The following is a 25,450-nucleotide window of genomic DNA, read 5'->3' as shown; positions in this document are numbered from 1 at the left end:
CATCCCTGCACTGGACAATTGGTGTAAGGAGGTGCAGAAAATAATCCCTCTGGAAAAACTGACCCTCACCCTTTATGACAATGTCGAAGTATTCATTAAGATATGCCAGTCTTGGACACGGTGGACCCGTCTGGACTGGACTTCATTCTACCTAATTAACAGCATTGGAACTGACTACAGCATACCCTAGTAATTTGAATGTAATTATGTCAGCCTGGTGGCAGTGTGTGTGTGTGTGTGTGTGTGTGTGTGTGTGTGTGTGTGTGTGTGTGTGTGTGTATGCCTGTTTTGTTTGAAAAAAGCGGTTCTGTACATATTCAAAATGGCGTCAACAACAACAACAACACTATGTAAATTCAACCACAAATCAAGTAGGCAATGTGTATCAAGTATTGATTACTTATCAATTACATTTCAAGCAACACAAAGCATACATATATGAGACATTTTTGGTCAACAAGTAGCAACATAAGCTGCTGTAACTCTGTCAGTCCTCACACAATGACATCTGCCCTTCAAGGCTGGATAACCAAAGCGAACACACACCCAGGGGGCCCAAACCTTCAGGGGCCCAAAAACCCCAGGTTTGCTCTATTATTTGGGTCTACATAATTTTGTTAGAAATTCGCACCCCTGAGGTACAGTATCAACTCTCACACATCATCCTCTATCTTGTACTCTGGTGTTGGGGGGGGGGGGGGGGGGGGGCCTGTGTGAAAATCTAGTTTATATTTTACTCATTTGTTGTAACATTGTGTTTTATCAAATTTCTTCCATATTTTCTGTGTGTCAAGTAATTGACACACAGAAAACAAGGTAAATAAGGAAGGTAGTGAAACCAACAATTATTTTCTTCATCAGTATCTCTTTTTTTTATTAATCAATTGATTGTTCATTGTATAAAATGTTATGAAAATTATGGAAACAACATATTAACTTTTGTTTGACCAATAGCCTTAAACCCATATATGTTGAATTTATTATTATAGAAAACAGGGAAAATGTGCAAAGCTGGTGCCAATTAATTTATTTTAGCCTTTTCTGCTTATAAAATGACTGATCAAATTATAAAATATTGTTGCCAGTCAATTTTCTGTGAATCATCTATTCAAAAAACCACCTGTACAACTGATGGCCAAGTGGTTCCCTAGAGAAATAATGAAACGACCATGTACACTGGTGGTTAATAGGAGCCCAACAGCCATTTTCTGCCCTGGGGCCCCTTGAAGTTCCATTCTGTCATACTGCTCTTCCATTAGAACAGCAAGTTCTATAAATCTGTTCTATTCATGAATAAAATAAAATACTTTAACAAATAAAACAAGAAATCATACATTGTCTGTACATTGACATCGACACAGGCTGAAAAAACAGGCCCCTGGTTAAGCCTAGTTGCTGACCCTTGATCCCTGATATGTGCAGCGTTGGCTGTGCCGATGGCGCCCCCGGTGGCCGGCAGCAGTACTGATCAACCAGCAGGACCCTCGCTGCGTTGAGTCAGTCCGCCGTAGCTGTGCCGACTGGAGGGATGTGACCCCGGAACAGGACGCCCTCCTACAACAACACACCATTCAAACAGAGCACAGAAGAAAGAAAAGCTGGACCAGGAGGGGTAAGCTCACACGTCTCGTTTTCTTGACGTGGTGCATATTGTCAGGGGTTTTTAGAAACGATAGGTGTGTTTGAATCCCAGCGTTTACACTTCTGGCACAGCGGCGGTACCTGGATGGTGTTTGCACCCATAGGAACTTCATTCAGGCTTTTGTCTCGGGCATGCTAGCGAGCTAGCTTGGCTATTTAGCACTGACTGCTTTGCCAAGGGTCGCGTGGGTTTAGTACAGACTAAATGAAATGTTTGTCCAGGTTAAAATGAAGACGATTTGTTAGTCATTAAGAGTAGTGTCTACGCATTTTTCCATGGCGGATATTATTTCAGATCCATATCGAGATTGCGCTGAAGGCTCGTTGCTTGCTAGCAAGAGCGCTGCTACAGTTTGAACAGTCTGCGTCCCGCAACATGATAACAAGGACCATTCACAGTCATGTGTGTCCATCTGCTTTTTTTACTTTCAGTCTAGTGTGTTTGCGGTTCGGGTTTTTTGTTTGCTGTGTTATATGTATTTTTCATTCAGAGTTTGTCTTTGAAGAAAACTAATAAAATCGATCAGTTACTCAGCTAACGTTAGTGAGCGTTAGGCAGATTGTCGCCAGCGTTAACCTTAACAGTTTGTTTTACTTGTACCCACCATCATGATGTTACTGTACGTAACGTGTCTGAAATAACGACCTCAGAACAGTTTTCTGTTTTCCTGCTGACGAGATTCAGCAGACCACACGTACTTGATTCAAGCCTGCATGAAAATACTAATTACAGACCTATTTGTCCCACTCACCAAACACCCACCAGTCAGCCAAGGCAATGCTAAGAGAACATTTACAATGCTGCTCCAACCACGCAAGCTGGTCAACATCTGATCACTTTCTTTCAAATTAGTTTTCATGTTCACGTTTGCTTTTCACATAACTCCATCATTGAATCTCTATTTTTGGATCATGCCACCCATAGATGCATTGTGCCACCCTGCCTTTTACAGTGTCTGCTTACCCCCACATGTCAGATAGCTGACAACCCTTTGAGTGGTGAAGCTGGCATCCTGCCGGCAGCAGGGCATTGATGAGTGCTGCAGTCAGTGGGTGTCAGAGCTTGGCCACAGGCGAGCACACTGAATCCTCCTGGCAAATAGCAGAGTTGGTCATGGACCCACAGTATGTCAAGCCTGCCTTAGTTTGCACATTCCCCTAGCTGGCTGGATTTTGGAGAGAGATTAAGACCGCTGGCCTCGCCTCTCTCCCCTCCTCGCCTCCTCACATTCAGGGCAGGTGCTCTTCAGCGGCTGCTCAACTCCCTCGAGCCCCGAGGGGACCTCATCAGCTGCCTGTGAGCAGTGTTTGGGAGGAAGGGCTGGTTCATCTCATAACCTCTTGCTCTGCGTTTGGCACAAGCACCTTTCAGCTTGTCAGCATTAACCAGGCATCGTGGCCTGACACTATGATACAAGAGCTGCTTGCATCTATTCGTCGTTTACACCCTTAGTCCAAATGACAGAGGCCTCCAACTTTAGAATCAAACTTGAAGTCATAGCCATCTTTTCTGTGTGCAGTTCTTTGTCTGTTGTGCGTGGTACCCTGTGCATTTGCATAGCATTGTATCATTCCAAGCAGAGAGATCATATAACTGTTCGCAAATCAGAATTTTATGCCCTGCCTTGACGTTGGCGCTTTTGAAATCTTACAGCCGCACCCCCAAGGGACCAGCTTAAGGCAGCAGCTTCTGTTTCAATTCCATTGAGAGACCCAGAGGAGCGAGAAAAGATGTTCTGAGATCATAGACCATATTTAATTATGTTACATAGCATGGTCTGTGAAAAACTCGGTTGTATCAAATTGCATGTTGTGGAACCATTTAGAAAATCAGGTTGTCTAAATCTTACTGTTAAGTGTTTTTGCTGAAAAACTGTTTATTTTCATACCAGTTCTTAATTGAACTGTAGCAGTATTGCAGATGTACAATATATTTCTTGCAGGCCAATTTAGAAGCTTAAATAATGGGGAAATCTTTTTTTTTTAACTGTTGATGAATAATTTCCAAATGGCGTTAGTTATATATTTTGGAAATGTCATATCCAGCCTGCTGTAATTCAGTCTCTCTAGGTCCTAGCATCAATTTATTGTGGAAACAGAAATAGTCAAAGAACAGTTAAGCACACCCAGAAACCCAGCTATGAACTAAGCCTGTACAGTTGAGCAGGATTGTTTGAGTTCATGCCTCACGTGGTGACAACAAGACATGACCTACTTATCAATCATGTTTTCACAATCCAGTTCATCACCATTGTCCCCAAATACTGTAGCCATTGTTGTGGGCACTGTACATGTGAGGAGATGGCTCCACACAAAGGCAGCATGCAGACATCCAGTAAGTCCAAGCCAGAGCCTTTCTGCCCTGCAGTGTCTGCTCGTCTGGCTCATGCTGTTTCAAGACCCCACGCTGACTCGACCCTGAGAGAGTCAGTCTGGTCATGGCTGGTCAAATAGTTTTCATTTGAATGTGTGTAAGTTATGTTGTGTTGGCAGCAGTTCTGAAATCACTGTCAAAATTATGATAAGGGTTGAAGGCGATGGGTTAATTGTCAGAAAAACAAGCAAAAATTGCAAAATACAGTTAGAGGACCTCATCTTCTCCTCTGAGAATCTGCGAGGGGTTGTTCACACCTTTAAACATGTTATGAAGTGAAACAATCAATGATGTCCAAAACCCAGCTTAGTTATCATATGTGACAAATAAATTGGATCCTGACATTTTAAAAGCTGAAACCAGAGAATATGTGACATTTTTACATTAAAAAATGGTTAAAATAGTTGCCAGTAAATTTTTTCTCGATGGACTAATCACTGCAGCTCTAAAAATAACCAATGAAACTGCTGTTTATTTTGCTGAACTGCAGTGTTGGGTGTGCTGCCAAAAAGAAACAATTGTCAAATAAAGTCTCTTAACTCATTTAGTTGATATCTGTATTTTTTATAAAATCAGAGAACATAATCTTTACCGCAATATGACAATAAATGAGAATAATGTTTGTCCTAATTTCAGTATGATCTCTAGTTGCTTTAACAGGTTTCTTGACATGGTTATCCATCGGTAGAAGAGTGTGAGTGTGTGTGTGTGTGCGCGCGCGCATGTGTGTGTGTGTGTGTGTGTGTGTGTGTGTGTGTGTGTGTGTGTACCTGCAGTGACACAGCTGCTCCACAGAACCAGGCCAGGTTGTTGGCAGCTCGGCTGGCAGCCACACCAGGGTTGTAGCCCTACTTAAGTTTCTCACACATTTGCTCGGGATGCTACAGCAGCTCATGACTGACTTCAAGCTATTTTTCCTTCTCAGTTTTTCCTCTCTGTGGAAGCTGTTGACCTCTTAGGTCCACTGATGTTTAGGCTTTTAGCAGCATTTGTATAAAGCTAAAGCCCACTCAAAGACAGTCAGCCAACTCAAGAGGCCTGTTTCCTCTGTTTCTGCTCGCTAGAGGAATCTGATTTGTGAAACAATCAGACGTCCTGCATCATGTGAGCAGCCAGAGCCAGTAACAAGCTCAACAAGTGGACTGGGCCATGTGGGACTGGGCCGGTGGTGCGCTGTGGCAGCTTCTGCTCTTCATGACCCGCAGCAAATGTGAGGGCCTATCACATTGCATACTGTAATCCCTGGCAGCAGACCCTCACTGCACTGTGTGGCCTGGTCACAGTGTTGAAACCGTCTTTAGAGGCCGTGTTTTTGTTTTTCAGAGGCACTAACAGACACATACAGACAAATGTACATTAGAGATCTGGAATGCAGTGGCCATGCAATGAATAGGCTTCTCTCTGTTGTAAAGTGGCGTTACTGAACGTGTACATGTCCTGTAGAAATGTTGCACAGAGCCTCTGTCAGGCAGCAAATGTGAACCTAATCCCATACGCAGGAGCTGTGTGACATTTTGCAGTACTTGTTGTAAACGCTGAAAATAATCACAACAACAGTGATTCTAAATCACAATATGATTTTACACCTTCTATCCTTCTGAAACAGGGCATATTTTGATGGTTATATTTTATTCATCAGCACAGAAGTTATCAAAGAGAAACCTGTCTCTTTATTTGTGTTGAAACCTTTTTAAGTGAAAGAAATAATGTAGCAGCAACTCCTCCATGTTTGGTTTTCATGTTGGTGTAGTTTAATGATGTAAGACAAACAAAACACAAAATAACTGTACAAAAGTTAGAAATAAATGTTTTGTCTGTTAAGAATTATATATATCCTGGGATTTTTACACAACAGAGAAACTGAACTCTAAATTCATATATTAAAGTACATATATTACACATTCATATATGCCTAAATACAAATTTTTAAAATTTTTGTTAGCACTTACACAGAGCAACTGACATTTTTGATTACCATGATTTAAATATGAAAATACCATAAAAGATGAACCACCTTTAATCGATTAGTCGACCGACAATTTTTGCATTTGATTAAGTGTTTCAATCATTTTTTAAGAAAAAATGGCGAAAAGGAGCCAAACATTCTCTTATTCCAATGTCTTAAATGAGATGATTTGTTGCTGTTCTTTGTTGTATATCATTGTCAATTGAATATCTATAAGAAAATAAGACATTTTAAGATGCCATCTTGGGCTCCGGGAATTTGTTATTGCCATTTTACTCATGATTAATCTAAAAAAAATGATTGATTGATTGATTGATTGATTGATTGATTGATTGAATGATTGATAGATAGATAATGAGGTTGCAGTCCTAATGCAATATATATCTCTTATTTCTCACACCACTGCCATGTGAGCAGATTGGAAATTTGAATCTTTCCCCCATGTTGTTGTCATTCCTTTAAGTTTTCTCAGTTCAGTGTCAGTGATGTTGTGATTTCACTGGGCTGCCTAGAGGGCCTCAGCTCAGCCCAACATCACAACATTGACAAGAGCGCAACACAGGCAGGGGGGGGGGTTAGGCCTAGATCAGCATTAAAGAAAGCCTTTGATTACGTCTGGAACATTAGCCGCATGTGTCTGAGGCTGAGCATCCCTCCGGGGATTAGTGTTGAGCCAGCCCACCTCTAGAGCCGAACATCAGGCACACACAAAGGAATCGAACGGGATCCTTGTTTCTTGTCCTTGAAATTATTTAAGAAATGTTACACAGAAGACCATGTACATCAAAATAATGCCAGAATGACCCTAGTAGGCTACACATAGCAAGGTTTCTTCCTAAGATGCTATTTACAGATTTTTTTTTTTTTTTTTTTTTTTAGCAGTTTTGTCATTAGTAATTTTCTTGTTTGTCGCTGCTTCTTGACAAGTCTTTCATGTCTATTGGACAGAAAGTAGTTCAGTGAGTGGTCTAGATGGACTTGGCTCATTGCTGAAGTGGCAAACATGTAATTCAGACACTGGCCTCAATAAATAGAGGAGTTTGTGTTAAGGCTGCAAGGTTTAAAAAAGAAATCATATTGCGTAATAATTTAAAACGATAATGATATGATTTTTGTTGGGTCTTGTACCAAACCAACATGTCCCTGTACGTCTAGACTCTAGAGAATATGATTTATAGGCCGAGGCGTCTATGTAGCACCACAAGGCTTATGGTGCTAACAATGCACAACAATGTTGTGACACATTTTACCTTTATCAAAACATTGCAGCGCCTGCAATTTGGTTATTGCACTTGGCCATATTGCCATCTCTATTATACGTCGATTAATCGGCAGCCCTATTTTATGTTTTATGTCTTAAGTGTTTCTAAGAGTTAAATCAGAACAGAGTTTGAAGAAATGAAATTAATTTGCATTGCACTAATTGATTTATGGACAAATCATTGCAGCTATGGTGCAAACGATTTGTCAGTTAATTGAGTAAGGGGATAATAGAAAATTAATTATGATTTGATTAATCATCTGTCATTTTATTAAGCAGAAATCCCGAGCTGGTTTCTGCTTCTCATATGTAATGCATCATTTAAAATGTTTGAGTTTTAGACTTTGTAGAGTTTGTTTAAGATGGCAAAGGAAATATTCAGGTTTTGGTCTATGTCTAAGATAAAACAAGAACACTGAGTCTCACTTAACAGCCTGGGAAAATTTTGATTTTTTTCACTATTGTTTAACACTTCAAGAAGCAAATTCATTAAAAAAAAAAAAAAAAAAAGATAAAGAAAACAGTTAGTTGCAGCAGTCATATTTTTTATCATTTTCAAATGCAGGCCCGTAATACTCTGAAAACGTGTGATTCTTGGTTTTAAATTCATCTTGAGCTGAACCCAGCCAGTGTGTTTCAAATGTTGTACCACTGATACCCTGAAAGGCATTATTTGGAGGTTAAGTCTGTGGCAGTGAGGCAGGCACCATCTGGAGCATTGCTGGAATTATAAACATGGCTGGAAACCTAGTTGGTTCAGTAGGAGTGCAGGGATGAAACTACCCATTACATAATAATATGCACAGTGTTAATCACTGTTGTATACATGTTGTCATCCAGTTCACTGAGTACGAGAACTGTAATGATTCCAGTTCTGTAGCTAATGTGCAGCCCAAAATAGTCATCTACAAATTAGTGTTTCTGCCCCCTCTAGCCTGAAGAAGACTAGGTGAACTCCACAAAAAGATGGGATCTGACTGCTTCCCCTTTACTCTTTTTTTAGTGGCTTCACAAACATGTCACAACAACAAAAGAACATCCCTGATCACCCTCATTTACAATTCCACATTGTTTCTTCTTGCTACAGAGACTCTCCCTATGGGATTTCATGTACTGCGTTTGTTGTTCTTTTAGCAGATATCACTGTGAAAGTGGGATAAGATAAAATAAAACTTTCAGGCTGGTAAAAATACCAATTGCAACCCTCAAAACAGTCAGGAGCCTGAGCATAGATGGTACTAAATATGGCCATTTTTCAAACTTCAAAAGCAAAACATCAGAGGATCAGAAATGCATCAGTCGTGAAAGCAGTAGGCCTATTTATACAGATGATTAATGGGCAGTAGCAGACATGAAAATGTTTAAGTTTAAGTCAAGTCTCAAAATATTCCTGAATATTAATGGATGTTTGTTCTATAATCATTTGTGGCTTTACAAATCCAAAGACGAGACGACACCTTTTGGCAATTAGAGAATTGTGTTTTTCAGTTCTCCTTTTCATCCTCTACTCTTTATCCACTCGTACACAGTGACCATTTTATTCCCAGCGTGTTTCTGAGACTGGCAGATTTGCGCTCATGAGTTTCTGTCATTCTTCATACTGTGTGTCGTCTCGCTGGTAGGTCTCTGTGCCTGGAGTCGCAGCTCTCTGGCGAGGAGCTTGGATACTTGATCAAACGTGTCACTGCTGCTGTTCTGAAGCTACTGGGGCCCCCCCCCCGCCCCCACCCTGAACCCCCTTCACCATCACCCTTTCACAACCCCCCACCCAAACGCATTCACACACCGCCACCACTACCCTGAAGGTGCACTGAGCTACTGAACTGACACCAGCAAGCGCTCTCAATCTTTTCATGTCTGTCTTGCTTTGAGTCTTCAGCGGCTCTCCAATTAAACTATGTCTGACGCTCGGGAGGTTGAAGTGAATAACTAATGTATTCATCTGCCCTTTATTCAGTGTCCCGCTATCACTGTGTGTGACTGAAAACAGACAAGAAGACAAAGTCAAGTGTTAGTTGCTTACAGTAAACGGCCACCAAAGGTTGCTATAATTATAAGGCCTGTAGCCAGAAGCATGCTCTCCAGCTGCTCTGATCTGGATGAATCCACACGCTCACAGTGGCACCCAAACGCCAGCCAATGGCCAACGGTGCCCCATTCATCCTCCACCCCTGGGCTCTGGTGACGGGGGGGACAGCGAGCCAGCTTCTCAATTAAATATAACCCCACATCAAACCGCCTGTCAACATGCATTAGTGGTCCTTTGTATAGATAAGAGGCCAAAATAAATTGCCAGAACTATCATAGTCACTGTGGCTCCCGTAGGCTTTTTATGAAAGATTCTTAGGGCAGAACAAATCCTGACTTGCATACTGATATTCTCTCTATAAACCAGATTTATCCTTTAAGTTTTTGTTTTGCTGTTTGTTTTAGATTTTTCAATTAGAAAGTTTAGGCTGTATATAGCAAGCTGTGCTGTACGCCTCATCTTGTTGGTGTGTTATAACAGAGATCTAATGCGACAGCAGCCGACCTTGATGTGTGTGCGCTATCACAGCGGAACCTATCCCTTTTCCGTCATCCGCATTAGCTTTGGCAGCTCCTTTTATCGCCTTCTTTTCCCTCCCCCTTTTTCTCCCCCTTTGCCTATATTTCGCATCTCTGCAGACTGACAGTGAAAATAGGTCATTAGTTAGACGGAGAATAAGAGATGGAAGGAGCAGGCAGTGGCGAGATCTGTGTGAAAACTGCCATGCAATATTAATGACAGCCATTCACGCTGCGAAGTGCCAAAACTGCACTATGACTGCACTGAGACAAGGCCACTGACTTCCAATATCATCACTGTTTGGATTATATAAATGAAGTGCTTATCACACACAGACCATCTGTATTATTTACCCTAATGGTAAAACATCCAGCCTGGTGCTCTACGTCTGAGAAGTCAGATTAGAAAACATTTGATAATTGAAATGCAGTCTGTCTTTTATGTTGTTGTAATAGTAATACTCCAGGGGGTGTCAGCTCAATGCTGCTGACTGTAAGAGCCTAAACCTCATATCTGCTAAAGAGAACTGCCAAGAACACTATGTAAGGTTCTGTCGGCGCTGTATTCAGTACAGAAGTCATGTAATACAAAACACACGAAATAAAAAGGAAAAAAAAAACAAGTTAACTCACGATGTAGCTACCTGGTTGAAACAGTCTTAACTACCAATGTTCCAGGCTGCAGGGGTTAGTGTTCACAATAGAAAAATTTCATTCGGTCATCTAATGACTAGTCAGGTTGTGTGACTGAGTATTTTTAACCTCTAATAACTCTGTGAGTGAGTGTTTGCGTAGCTGTGATTTTTCACAGGTCTTGTGTAATCTGGATTTGTTTGTGTGTTCAGAGCCACAGGAGCAGGGGGGATGAACCGCGAGGAGGCCCCGGGGAAGTCTCCTGAAGACATGTACATCCAACAGAAAGTGCGGGTCCTGCTCATGCTTAAGAAAATGGGATCAAATGTAAGTACAGTGTGGTGTGGCATTTTGTAGTTGGGTATTCACATTTTACAGATTAAAAATAAAATTCAAAATTCAAAAAAACTCTTATTGTCCAGCTACTGCACACAATGTGTTTTGTTTGACGAGCAAAGTCACAAGTCGTCATCTTCATCTTATTAAATCTGCCCCTAATCAGCCTTTCCACCTTGGCCATCGACACCAGAAACCATCATCACCATGCCAAAATGTGTCGTTAAGAGAGGTGCTTGCAGTAGCTGAGAGAGAAACTCTATAGACTTTGAGTTTTAGAGCAAATTATTTCATGTCAAGAACTTCAGCATAGATTCACAGTAAATTACGAGTAGCACATCTCTTCTGTTGAAGAGATGATGACAGAGGACATACTGAAGCTATGCTAAAAATCAAACTTTGTCTCCTGGTTGTGTGAAAACTGATGTTTTCATAATTTCTGGAGAGGATAAACACTTTCATCACTCAGCAAGTATTTCCATCAGATTCAGTGCGTCTACATCAGGCAGCACATAGAGTAGATCCACAGATATGTTTTCTGTTCTGCTCAGGTAGTGACAGGAATTCAGGTAGTGATTCTTGTCTAGATGCCACTTTTGACATTGAATTGGAGGAAGTCTCCAGAGGCAGCACTCTGGAGGACAAAAACCTGACGGCATTCTGAATGGTTATCATGAGGCTGCAGATGATACAGTATCAAGCAGATTCAAAGGCAAAGACTTGTTCATGCAAGGTCTTCATCTTTCAAACAGCCCCCTCCCCTTTACACTCAGCCTGTGGGAGTGGTATGACAGCACACTAACCAGACAAACAGATAAGAGCTTAATTTTGTGACTTGGGCAACTCTCAGGAATAGTTTAATGACTATGGCTAACTCATTTCAGGCAGAAAAATCCTCCGTCGCTGGCTGAAATGACAACCCTGAAATGGAGCCGTCATTCACGGATCATATGTTTAACTTTGATACTGTAAATGCTCAGTCTGTGTGGACATAAGCTCGAGGGTGTGCATTAATTTAGTTATATGATAAATTATAGGCCAAATCTCTTAATTAATATATCTTCTGATACCATGATTAGAAATTCCCATTACATGGCTGAAAGCTAACATCGTTATCAACTATCAACTCATAACCCCAAGTGTTATTCTCTTAGGTTTGTTGCTCTAAATTGCATTTTTGTAGAGTTTCCTATCAACAACAAACAAGTGCTTCACAGAGTTATTAACCACAGAATTGAAACACTAGTCACCAAGAGACAACATTAAAAGATTTTCAGCGAGTGAAAGACCAACTTTGTGATCAGCATCAGCTTTACTGGCCGAGTATACAGCCAAAACCAAGAACAGCAGAGCTGGATAAAAACAGCACATTTAACTATTGTGTACGTGCAAGTAGGTGGAAATAAGAGATTCCTCTATAAATATATACAACAATGAACAACAACATTCAATGTCTATATGAAATTAAAATCAGTTTGTGTACATTGTAAACAAGAATACAATAGTGCAAGTCAGTGCACAGTCAGTATGTATAATTTGGATTTGGGGGGGTTAACACTACCGATGAAAAAGAAATACATTATTTCTTCAAATGAATTCATGTAAAAACTCCACAATGTTACATCCCTGCTTCCTGGAGAATGATTATAGTTTTAATAGTATTATTGGCATTAGAAAAGAATGCTTGACTTCTCCTTTTAGATGAGCTTGTGTTATAACTTGAAATTTTATTTTGTGTACTCCTCTTCAGCTTACGCCGAGTGAAGAGGCTTTTCTCCGAAATTACGCAGGTGTGGTCCACAGTCAGATGAGCCAGCTACCACAGCACAACATAGACCAGGGTAAGGCTGTGACACACTCGCTGACACATTCAAAGGCCAGTCACGCGCACACACACACACACACACACACACACACACACACACATTCAGTCATCCAGCTAGTGTTGTTATAGCTTTAATTATTTCTAATTATTCATTAGTTTGGAATTTTCTGAATTTTGTTTCATTGTCAAATGTGATGAAGTTACATTTTCAATGCAGGTCAATAGTTGCACTATTAGTTTTAATATATCTGTAGTTCTAATTTTTATGTTTTGGTTTTAACAAGTATGAACAGTCTGTGTTTATGACAGGCGGTTAACACGAAACACATTTAAAACAAACACCGTGCTCACACGTTGCAGAGGTGCTACTGTGCCAAGACTGAAAACAAGGGAAAATCCCTCCGCACACATCGCTCCTCTAGAATCTGTACCCCAGCCGGCCTAACGGATTCCCTGACTGAGCTCTGAGGCCGACTCAGCGGCCCACCAGCACTGTGAGATTACTCACACAGCAAACAGTGTGGCTGACTGGAACCAAGTGACTCATCTCCAGCATGAGTACATTGCTAGTTTCACTACTGCTTCTCACAAGTGGCCTAAATAGAGAACCACGTTTAAAAAATTGCGGTGTTTATTTGTGAAAGCATATCACTAACCGTAACCTTAACCCGTGCGTGTTGTTGTGAGACTTGGTTTGCTTAATAATATGACCTTGCATATGCTGCTCATGCTTCTTTGGGGCACTGGAGAGCGCTGTTGAGCTTTGTTTAGCTCCTGAACAGTTTCCATACGTTTAAACCACAAGAGGGTGCTAGATTTTTTTAAAAAGTACTACATGTGGAGAGGCACTGCAGTTACCTGATGGAGTAGCAGCAAATTGTAATTATTTTGTTCATTTCTTTCTGTAAGTAGACTAGCAGCTGCTTTCCAGTTGCAGTCCAAACATGAGGGTCATGTAGGAGCCCTGCTGTCCTACTGTGGTAAAACCTGCTGGGGCTCAGGTTTTGCTTTGTCCTATATGATATTGGCCTCTCAAGGGAGCTTTAAGTCTGGAAGATTGGCTGCGACACTTTACCTTTAGTGAAGTGTTTTGTCTCCATATCTGTGTCCTTTCGCTACAAGGAAACAATCAGTGTTTGAAAAAAAGATAAATATGTGATTTTCTGTGATGAAGAAGGATTAGGTTTATGATTATATAAGGTATTAAGGAGGCAAGTAACAGGCGCAGTGACTTTGTCTTTTTGTCCTTCTCTTGTGTTTTCTTTTTTAGCCTGCAGGCTATTAAACTACATTGTCATATTTTGTTAAATTCAGGCTCATTCTGCAGTATGGGATGCATCATCAAAATTTTAATGTGGATCATTGCATCAGAGACACATTTCATTATTAAAATGTGTTTCTTCAGAGAGAGGCAGAATATAAAGCATTGCATCAGACAGGACGGACAGCGTCACATCTTAAAAAGTACTGTGCCCAAATGTGAGATCAGTACTGATTTTCTTAAATCATTCATTTAGGAAGGATGTTTTCTGAACAACTGCAGACTGGCTGTCAGTTTGTGCTGCCTGGCCTCGTTCTGTTTCTTCATGCCCTTTAGTAGATACAGTACTCCACGTCTTTGCTGCGTCAATACAGCTACGAAGAGCCTCATTAATTATGGAGGAATATGACTAGTTAAAGGTGCTCCGAGTATACATTATACATCACAGAAACAGACACATTTAGTGTCATCCGGCAGCCTGCCAGCTCTTCGGTGTGGCAATAAATTATTTGTGGCCTGCATCTTGTCTAAAGTACTGTGATTAGGCATTGTGGAGATAGCTGAGAGTTAATCACTTTTAAATATTCAACACTGCACTGAAGGACAGCAGTTTGTAAGTATCAGCACATTTGGGATCCTTTGAGGTGGTGTGAAGAGGTTCAGTTACATGAGGAGGGAAGCCCGCTATTTGATCTCATTTAGACTTGGTAATATGGTAAAAACGATAGATGAAAGGAAACGTTTTATTGCCTGGCAACGTGCATAGTCATTGTGCCTCTTAAAAGTGTCATTTTACAGAGGCACAGACTTCAAACAACAAATTACCAGTGTGACATAATACAAGGTAATTTTGTTTTACGAATCGAATATAAAAGAATAGAATAGAATAAATGATACTGTGGGAAATCTATTCATGAAGATGAGGCGGGGGGGGGGGGAGAGACATTCACACAATTGAATTGAAGTTCAATCTGTTAATTGTACTGGTTAAATCTTGCATGTCTGTGCCAGACGGGTGTGGAGATAAATCAGGTTGCACTCTCTGTGCTTCACCCTGTGCTCAATTCATTACAATGACAGCAGACCTTTTCCCGCATCCTGCTATATGCAGTAGGACCACGGCCTGTCCCAGTAGCCACGCGGACACCTTCTGTGACTGGTCAGCAGTGTTCCAGGCAGAGTTGTTTGTCTGTGTCTGTGTCTGATCTTGTATTATTGGTATACCCGTCCCAGCAGCTCTACCTTCAGAACTCATACCGATTGGGTCAGTATCTGCAGCAGACATGGCTGCACAGCTGACTTATATACTTTTTTTGAAGCTATTTTTTCCAAAGCTGCAAAGCACATTTTGATGCTCCAGTTTTTGCCACGGATGTAACCTTCAGCACACATTCAGACTGAGATAGCAAACAAGTATATGATGTGGTCCAGCCAGCAACAGCATAAAAGTTCCTATCATTGTCTTAGAGAGAGTTATCTCTCCGGTTGGGAGTAAGAAACTAAACCGATTCAGCCACAGTATCCACCCCCTGCGATGTGAAGCTGAACATAGTTTGAACATGCTGATGCAGGATGCCTTGATACCAGTGTCCTCAAGGGGTCTCTGCGTGGAGCGATAGTGTCGTGTGTCAGACATGGCGTCATCGATCGAATGGTGGCTACTTAGAGGGCGTTGAGGGCACAATGGCGTAGTGGAGACACACTCAGATATTGATTATTCTCAGTCAAGGCCAGACTGCATTCAGGAAATGTTAAATAGGAGTGTAGGTGCGAGAAGCTGATGTTACAAATGGATTACATCATTGCTGTTGTTGCAGCTTAACATATTCTGATAAGAAAACAAATTTGTAGGTGTTGCAGTCTAATCTGTCCAGAAACATTGTCATCCATCATCACATCCGATAAGACCTTGAATCTTTCTCTCAAACTCTCCTTAGCTGTCAAATGTTCTCTTGTTTTTTTCCTTGTAAGGAACAAGTGAAAACCAACTCGGGGGTTGCCACTCATATTTCTTTTAAGTCTACGGGTCACTGAATTTGCATTTCAGATAGTTTTAATTGGCTGATTACCATACATGCAAATACAGAATTTAGTTTTGCAATTTTAATCAGGCCAAAGAGGAATTCTCTGCCAAAGGCGGTGGAGCTGTGAATGTTTTTCTTTTTCTTTTCTTTTCCTCCACTCAGCTTTGTGAATACCTTGATGTAGCTGAATTTTGGCGGCACAGAGAAGCAGAGGTTTGTGGGCGAGCAGGACTAAACATGCTATGTTTAAACGCTGTTATTATGATTGGAAATGAAGTGTGAACTCATTAAGTGAGGCCTGGGTTTTTGGATGGCTTTGTTTCAGAGTAAATTGCTCCTTTTTGGGGTATACTGAATAATAACTGTGTCACTCTGGTGCAGAGTTTTCTGCAGCACAGTAGTTACAGCATACTATGGGGAATATATTGGTTTTGTCTTAACAAGCAGGCTGTTATTCTCCTTCCTTTAACTCTTCCATTCACGGCTTTCTCTAACTGACATCATGTCACTTAAAACAATAGAGTTTGTCAGAGCTTCGCATAAAGCCAATCGTCTCAGAACTTGTTATCCTGTCTGATTTGACGGAGAAAGTTTACTCCTCCCAGAAGGACGTCTGAGGCCTCAACAAAAGAGGAGAGACGAGGAAGGGTTGCCATAGCAACCCCAGTTGTCCCAGGAAAGCGGAGCTTCCCTGTGGGCTTTGGTGTTGTTGCGACGTGCTGCTTCGGTAGATTGGAGCAGGTGTCATTAGGGGGCCTGGAGGCAAGCTGGAGTGCTAATTACACAGTCAGAGTGTGATATTCCAATCTCTCTCTGTCAGTCCCATCCATGCTTACAAAAATATGGCCTTTCTCATTTCAGATATTACAACAGCCCTGAGCAATCAATATACAATCTTGTTTCTTGTCTGTGATACAGTCCCAGTATCATGCAATCCTTAAACCTGCCTTTTCAACAGAAAGCACAGTGACACAGCGCACGGACCCGCCTTTGTTTGGCGACTCAGCTGGGGCAGAGTGGTATTGATTCTTACTTTATCCTGCTCTTCACTGCAGCATGAATCAGAGCCAGACACTCAGATTTATGAACCACCACATCTACCTGACTCAACTTGCTGAAAGACAGAGGTCTGATTTTCTCCTCTCTGTTTCAGATGTGTCAGTAGGTTTGAGGTTGTGTAGACAGATGTTATACGGTAGTTTTACAACAGTTGTTTCCAACTCAGATGTGCTGGATCAGCCATTTTCTCTTTCTGCTATTCTCTGCTCAATTGGAAACAGAAACTAAAAGTTTAACCAAACTCATTTTGCATTCTGAACCTGCTCCCTAAAAATCTGCTGCATTATTACCTAATTTGCATTTCATATCCTGTATAGTTCATTAGAATTTGTTTTGTTTTTATCAACTTTTCTCATATTTTGTAATGCTATGATAGACATGTGGCTGACTGCCTTTCTGCATCCAGTGGAAAAGACAGACACACTCCAATTCTCAGTCTCTCTTCTAAACTTTTAATGAGCCTGGTTCTAATGGTAGTGTAATGTAAAATGTCATCAAAACAATAATCAAGCATTAGTAAGCGGTGCAGAGGTCTGAACTTAAATCCCTGTATAATATTCATGTGAGCCCAGGATAATCAGAAAGAAAGAAGGAAGAGAAGTAATAGTAACCATAAATTTAATTCATTTCATTTTCTTTTAACTGACTCAACTGAAGAATAAGATAAGAGAAAGGACTTTATATTTGAATAATTTGCTCGTAGAGTGCAGTTATGTTACCCTGAAATAGCTAATCATTCATTAATGGCACTTGCTGTGTTAAAGTAGACCCGCTGTGTTTGTTGATGTCAACATATTGAGCTGGACCACACACACCCCTGTTGTGTATCGGGCTTCTTAAACCGGCCCCTGCTGTCGTTTTCTCTGTTTGTGTGTGTTTGTGTGTGTGTGTGTGTGTGTCTGTGTGTGTCTGTGTGTGTGTGTGTGTGTGTGTGTGTGTGTGTGTGTGTGTGTGTGTGTGTCTGTGTGTGTCTGTGTGTGTGTGTGTGTGTGTGTGTGTCTGTGTGTGTGTGTGTTTGGAGGGGGTGGTCCTGTGTCTTTATCCTCTCAGCTGACCCTGGACAGATTGTGACCTCACATGCTGTTGCTGCTCTGACTAATAACTCAGAGCTTCATCACTGCAACACTGGAATCATCATGGCTGCTTTTCTTCTCATTCAGTGATGAGGGACTTTAACTTCAAACAAGCTGCCTTTGGGTTCATTTCACAGCTTTCACATCCTGAGAGGTTTCAGTGGAACGTTGTGTGGGTTTTTTTTTTCTACCTTTTCTCAACCACATATTGATCTATAGTCTCTCAGTGTGTGACGAGAGACTTTTGTTTGCTTTTGATTGGTTTTTTGGTTAATTGATTCATTGCTTTGTACATAAAATGTCAGAAAAGCATCAGGTAAAGTACCAGATCCCAAGGTAAAGTTTTTCTGACCAAGAGAACATAGCCAACAATATTCAATTTACAATTAAATAAAAGCAGCAAATTCTCACTTTTGAGAAGCAGGAACCAGGAATTTTTGCTTGATAAATGACTTTTTCATGAATTTTTCAATGACCAAGATTTTCTGTCACTCAGCCAATCAAATAGTTCTAGTATTTCAGCCTGAGACATGTTTCATGTCTCTCCCTGATTTCTTGACTTTTACTCTGTGTTGAAATACTTACCCTCTTTCCTCCATGTTCTTCTTCTGGAAAGACTATTTCTGTTATGAATGAGGGGGCTTTTCTTTCGTTCAAAGTATTTATGGAGGACAAATTGGATGACATAGCTGTTGTTGCTGTTATTTATGTAATCCACCGTCCGGAGCTGCTCTGTTTAGCTCCACCGTGCAGGGTGAGGTGGGGGATCAGTGCACAGTGGAGGGAGGGGCCGGGGAGCAGCCAGACGCTGAGCTGCATTGAAACAAACCAGAAGCTGTTTGCTCATAGGCAGCAGCAGGAGCAGCAGCCTGCCATCCACTGATGCAGTCTGATTTTTATCTGTCGCTAGGCAACAGCTTTGAGGGACCTCACGTTTCCATCGTGTTGGCTAGAGCTTACATGTGTGTATGTGTGTGTATTTGTGTGTGTATTGTATAACCATGTGTGTGTTTGTGGCAGGGCGAGGTCCGAACATGACTCTCAGGCAACACACTCAAGTAAAACAGATATAGCCCAGCCATTCTCTCAGCTCTGTGGGTGTATTTTGAGAGCGATTCTGCTGGTCATTGGGCTCAAGTTGCGCAATGTCTGACATGTCCGTCCTCTGAACTGCCCATTACACAAGGGTGAACTCCTTCACACAGCCACAAAATCATTCAGACTGACATTTATACAGACAAATGGCTGTTTTTACAAGGTCTTGTGCCAAAACATCTTCTCGAACAGCAGTGCTATTCAGCAGTAGTGTAAATCAGGTCAAATTTCCTATTGGGTGCTATTACATAATTGTCTCTTGTTCAAGCATGATTATCCCAACATACTGTCACCATGCAGATGAGGTTTATGTTATGAATTGAAGTCTAACAGCATGTGTCTGTCAATATTTTCCTTCATCACTCTGTCTGTAGTTTCCTCTCCTGGTGCTGCTTTTGCCGACTGGCTTTATCTTTGCCAAAACCTTATTTGGTCGGCCAGCGAGCTCCCACGGGAAGGGGAACTTGAAAGTTCATTTTAAAAGAGACCTCCCCCAGAAGTCTTGATTTTACCAATCTCACGATGACCTGAATGCAGCATAGAAACATGCTAATTATCTTCACACTAGAGATAAAGACAAAAAAATTCAGTTTCGAGGGTCTGTGTTGTCTGATGAGGAGGGTCCGCCCCTTGTGCCAAATACATGTGGAAGCTCACAGTCCCTGGCCTACTTTCATATCTCCACAATAATTAAATCTAACAAGCACTTGGGGCTGCACAGAAGAAAGTCTTTTTATAGCAGACAGGCACGAGGTGCCGACAGGAATTCTTCTCGACCGTCTGCAAAGGTGTGGAACTTGGTGTTAATGATATTTATGTGATTGTAGCTTGTCAGATGTTTTTATCTCACTATGTGATCAAGCTCACTGTTGGTGTCAGCACCCAGTTTTCATTTGGCCTGCTCAACTTTAAGAGACGCTTTTTTTTAATTAAGGGTTAGAGGAGACTAGAAATGTTGCTGTATGTACTTTATGTTCTTATATATTCCACAGTCAATTTGCTTCCATTACCAAGCAGCAAATGCATTTCACCAGGCTGCCGAGCATGACAGTGCAAGAGGGATTTTAATACTTTCCTACTTCATCTGGCTGAAGACTTTTTATCCCTCCCTCTCTCTCTCTCTCTCTCTCTCTCTCTCTCTCTCTCTCTCTCTCTCTCTCCCCCTCTCTCTCTCTCTCTTTTGGAGGGTGAATTGCTCAAATTAAAACGAGTTCTTGCCAAAAACATTTGGCCTATATGAAAGAACAGTTGGATATATGAGTCGCTGAAAGAACATTGTGTAATTTTATTTGCCCTTACTCTAATAGAAGTTGAAAGTGTATATTCATTTATCAGGGAGAGACTGTCCCAGCAGGTGTGGGCAGGCCCAAACGATCTGATTAAACACAGTTGGCAACAGACTAATGAATGATTGCTTATTAAACAAAAGCCAGCTGACTAAGTCCTATTGTGTAGCTGGCAGGATCATTTAGTTGACTCAACCGAGATGAGGCTGTAATTATCATTTGGTCCTTGTTAACTGGGTAAAAGAGAAAGAGGCATAAAAAGAATGGAAAGAAATCAGACTGTGTGTACTTTAAATCATTTCAGCCTCTCTTCTTTGTGCCTATTGATTCTTTTCCACATTTTAGCGAGGTCAATATGAAAAGCTGAAATCTAGTATGGTTTACCCACAGACAGCCAGAGCTGCAGCAGCAGAGGAGATTGAATGGGCGTTGTTGTCATGGCGGAGTAGATGCTGCTGTCACCGGGGCCGCTCAATGTGCCACAGTATCTGCTGTCAGGGTGCGGGGATGTTAGGCAGTGGCTTTGCAGCAGGTGAACATGGCAGTATTTGAAATTACCTGCATGCACCAAAAGGATTTTCATGGCTGCATATTCCCTCTCAGCTTTACAGTCACAGCTGACAGGATTTTCAGGATACCGACAGGATCCAAGGACCTGTAGAAAACATGACTCCACTCACACAATGCGTCAAGACAGAGTCCTGTTCTGAAGCCACACGATCGAGACCAAATGTGTGTGTGTGTGTGTGTGTGTGTGTGTGTGTGTGTGTGTGTGTGTGTGTGTGTGTGTCCGATCGCAGTTGATTGCTCCTACATTTCAGTACAGGAGGGAATTGTACACGTGGATATATCTTGATGTATATAATGTCTTTTGCGTGTTTCTGTAAGTGTATTGGTCAGCAGGTGCTCTTACATTTAGACTTTAATCAGTGTGGACACAAAACTGCCCACTGCAGCTCGCACCCAGTATCGATATGAAGCAAACAGATGACACATTTCCACTTAGTCAGAAAAGTAAATATCATTTTTCTGAGCTCGACATTTACACGTCATACTTCCAGATCCAGCAAATCAGCTGGAATTTAAGTCAAGTTGTCAGTTGATTTCTACTTTATGTCTGGATTTTTTCCTTTTTGACACTTTAAATAGTCTATCAGTAAGAGGGGATACATTTCTGGATGTTGGTTTATGTTTTGAAACTGTTTTTCCGTTAGAAGAACCTGAAAGTAACTTTTACTTGTCCTTAATAAACCCTCATTACCAACAGCTGCAACAGATACAGTGAATTACAGATTCTCCTCGGTGTTCAGTAATGTATGATGTTTTCAGCTGTGGCAGAAGAGCATGTCATACAAACATCAGTGTAGTCGTAATCTGCGTTTTTAATTGTAATTGATTCAGGAGGTTTATCTGACAATCTGCTGTTGGTTCTCAGGTGCTGAGGACGTGGTGATGGCGTTCTCACGGTCAGAGACGGAGGATCGGCGACAGTGACCCTGGGCCCCATCCCACCCCACTGCATCCCACCCCACCCCCATACCGCCCTGCACGTGATCCACAGCATCCCAAACTCCACAAACACGACACTGATGAGCTCAGGAGAGGAGGGGGCACCAGGATGGGACAGAAGAGGTGGGGAAGAGACACCAGGAGGTGGCCGCCTCACTCTCCCCCAGGCTTTTCCACCCCGACTCCTCCTCACACAAGCTGGCACACCATTACCTGAGATGCACTCAAGTGGGTCACTGTGGGCTGAAGCCTTGGCAACAAGGCAGTCAGTGAAAACACTCACAGATTGTGTGGATGAATATCAAATGTAGTTTTGTTTTTGTTTTTTTGATGGGGGAGGGTTGGTTTTGTTTTGTATTATCTTGTCTGTGTTGAGACTTTAGGCAGTGTTACGTGTTTTATCTGCTGTGGTCACTGGAGGAATCGACCAGTCAGCAGCTGATTGAAGCAAAGAGAAATATAGTTGTGGTCAAGCAGTGAGTGTGATGACTGATCGTGTTAGGGGAGAGATTTTAATTATTTCTGCTTCCCCTAACGGGGCTGAAATTGTTTTTGATTTAGCTGTCGTGTTATAAAGGCTTCTGTATTCTGTCACACCAGGGGCCTCATTTCTAAACAGTTTGTGTGCATAAAGAACAAGTGTGAAAGATGCGTTCACCATCTCCCACGCAGATGTTGGGATTTAGAGATACAGCTGTTTCTGGAGAGCGGCCACACGTTTGCTGGAACCTGCATGCTGAAGGCAAGTCTGTAAAATAAATTCATAAACACTTTACTTTATGTCCCTTGATTTAGAATTAACAAACATTTAATAAATGGTTTATAACACACTATAATGTATTTGTAAGCAGCTCTGAGGTTTGTTAATGCATTTGTCACCGCTTTAACTCCTCCTGACGGATGGATAAATGGATGATAATTGGCTGCCGTATAAACAGATAATGAATGACAATATAGTAAACTGCAGCTGACCTTATAGGAGGTTATAATTCTTAACAAATACTGTACATCAATTAAAACTTAAAAATGTCCTTATAGCGGCGTACAACTCCATTATAGTGTTCTATAAATCATGTTAAATGTTTTCTACCGATAAATCTCTAATAGGGGAACGTCAAAGTAAAATGTACAATAAAATCCTCCCGACAATGCATTTCACTTAACATCGAATCAAAGCCTGTTTTTCCACTCGCATCAGTTGTACAAACCAGACACACTTATGAGGTGAAGTGAAGTGAGCTCCGGTGAACTCCGACCTCTCACCCCTGCCTGTTTTTGCTTTACCAACTGATATCTTCCTTTCAGAATAATTTGGCTTTCAGATCCTGCACGGCTCACTGCAGCTGTGAGAAAAACAAAACACTTAGTCGATGCGGCTCAAGATCTGCAACATTTTTACACGGTGTAATATTTCTCGTTGAAATTTGTAGTCTGACTTGAATGACAAACTGACTGATGTGTGTATTAGCACTCACAACAGGCCTGTCATTAATCATTCATGTTTAATTATGGGAGTTAACAGGGCAGGATAATGAGGCTTGTGACATTCTCGATGGGATTTCTGCGTTAAGGTGAGGGTATTTTTTTGAGCGTACTCAATTGTTACAAATGAGGCCCCACTCGTTTCCTCTGCTGCTTTATTTTGAACCATAGGCTGTTGAGAGTGCAGCAATGCTTTCCCCATGAGGAAAGTGTTAAGAATTAAAGACACTAGCAGACATACTCACATGAAACACAAGTGTACACATTCTCCCCAAACAAATACCACTGTTTTGGGTTATTGTGACATGTAAAACCTTTTTTTTTTTTTTATTGTACAGATAGTTGGGGAAAATACAATAATGATTTGATTGTGTCAATTGTATTTTTGTTGTTTTTTTTTATCTGTAAGATAAAATTAACATATTGATTAAGAAAATTGATAAGAGACAAGTTGTAGTTGTAATTTATTGTTTACTGAATTGACTCCCTGTTGCTCCAACGCATCATTAAAGATGGAGAACCAGTAGATAGTTAAAGCCTAACACGAGTCACTCTTCAGTATCATCAGCTCAGCAGTGGCTCTTTGTTCACACTAAAATCATACAAACTCTAATTTCTAACTACCTGGAACTAAACATGTGAAGCCAAACATAAGAGCTGTGTGCTATCTCTGACTGTACTGTATCTCTTGCACTATTATTAATTGGATATTTGCAAAAAAATCCTTTTAATATTTAGCGCAGAGATTCTATGTTTGGTTCAATGGAGAAAAGACAACTTTGTCACCATGTTTTTATTCCTTTGGTGATTTCCAAAAAATATCTTCTGTGTTTATTGACTCAACTGGAATAACTCAAATGGATATTTGTTAACAGCCAACATGTTTTTCTAGTGACATGCTCAATATTTAATGTGTTTTAAATACAGTTTGTTAACTTGTATAACTTAAAATAATTGTTTAAACGTTTAAAAGCCAAGCATGTCTGCCTCGTGGTTTATAATGTTCATTCAAGTGGAGCTGAGGATCTTTGAAGCCTTGCCACAATGACCATTGTTTGTACATTCTTGACATTTGTGGAAGCTACTAGCTCTTTTAAAATGTTTCAGAAAAAAAAAAAAAAATCATTTTTTGTATGGGTGTTATCCATTATGTCTTGTTGGCAATAATTTTTATTTGAATGTCCTCAACAATCATCGCAATGTAAACGGCCAACAGACCCGTCACGCTGTCCGCCTATGACAAAGAAATTTGTCTTTTTATGTTTACTTTTATTTTAAAGCATTCTTTATTTGTCTATGCATTGTTTTGTTTTTTTGTTTGTTTTTGTTTTTCTCTAAAAGGTGTCTTACTGTACATTTTACCTATCAGGGTTGTTCTACAGCCTTCATTCAAGTTGTGTGTGTGCGTGTGTGTGCGTGTGTGTGTGCGTGTGTGTGAGTGCGTGTGTGTGAGAATGTGTGTGAATGTGTGTGTGTTGGAAGTGTGTGTGACCATCACTGAACTTGCTACCAGTTTTGATTGTCAGCATGCTGTTGAGTTTGACTAGGGTTGATATATCTTTTTACTGTGATGACCTGACGTTGCCTAATTGTCCTTTTCTTTTTCTTTCTTTCTTTTTTTTTTCTTTTAGGGTTTTTTTTTTCCCTTTGTACTTTATTTTCCTCTCATTGATTAGTTGGTTTTGTTTTGTATGGCTGCTGACCATGTCTTGACTTAATGCTTCCAAATCCTATACCAACTGAACCATTAAAGAAATTTTAAACAGTGAAAAGTTGCTTTTTCTTCTTTTCTCCATGATAAAGTTCAGTGTCTTCAAACATGCAGCCCAGAGATTAGAAACTTGTTCTTAAAGCCCATAATGGCTGCTTGTCTTCAGATAAGGCCTCATGCAAAAGTATTCAGCAAAGTCATAATAATGGTAAAATCACACTTTCTTTGTTCCTCTTATCGCCTGCATAGACGAGTCGTGTTCAGTCTGATAAGTGAAAAATGCAGCTTGTGTACAAAGACATGCTAAACTTTCAGATTGGTCTGAAAACTGCAGGGCTACTGTAAAGCTAAATAATTATGAATTTGA

The 25,450-nt window shown here is 40.9% G+C and overlaps 1 protein-coding gene across 1 annotated transcript; it reads left to right on the top strand.

The window, feature by feature from the left end:
• The first annotated feature begins 1,458 nt into the window (after nt 1-1,458).
• ctnnbip1 (catenin, beta interacting protein 1) lies at nt 1,459-25,144 on the top strand. The gene is made up of 4 exons (XM_056385630.1): nt 1,459-1,612; nt 10,635-10,749; nt 12,509-12,599; nt 21,817-25,144. Exons 2-4 carry the CDS (start codon nt 10,654-10,656, stop codon nt 21,873-21,875), a joined length of 246 nt encoding a protein of 81 aa, XP_056241605.1. The 5' UTR covers nt 1,459-1,612; nt 10,635-10,653; the 3' UTR covers nt 21,876-25,144.
• Nucleotides 25,145-25,450: the final 306 nt, after the last annotated feature.

This window comes from Seriola aureovittata, chromosome 9, assembly GCF_021018895.1.
Source record: "Seriola aureovittata isolate HTS-2021-v1 ecotype China chromosome 9, ASM2101889v1, whole genome shotgun sequence".
NCBI lineage: Eukaryota > Metazoa > Chordata > Actinopteri > Carangiformes > Carangidae > Seriola > Seriola aureovittata.
Note: the sequence above shows the minus strand (reverse complement) of the source record. Positions and strands in the feature narration are given on the sequence as shown.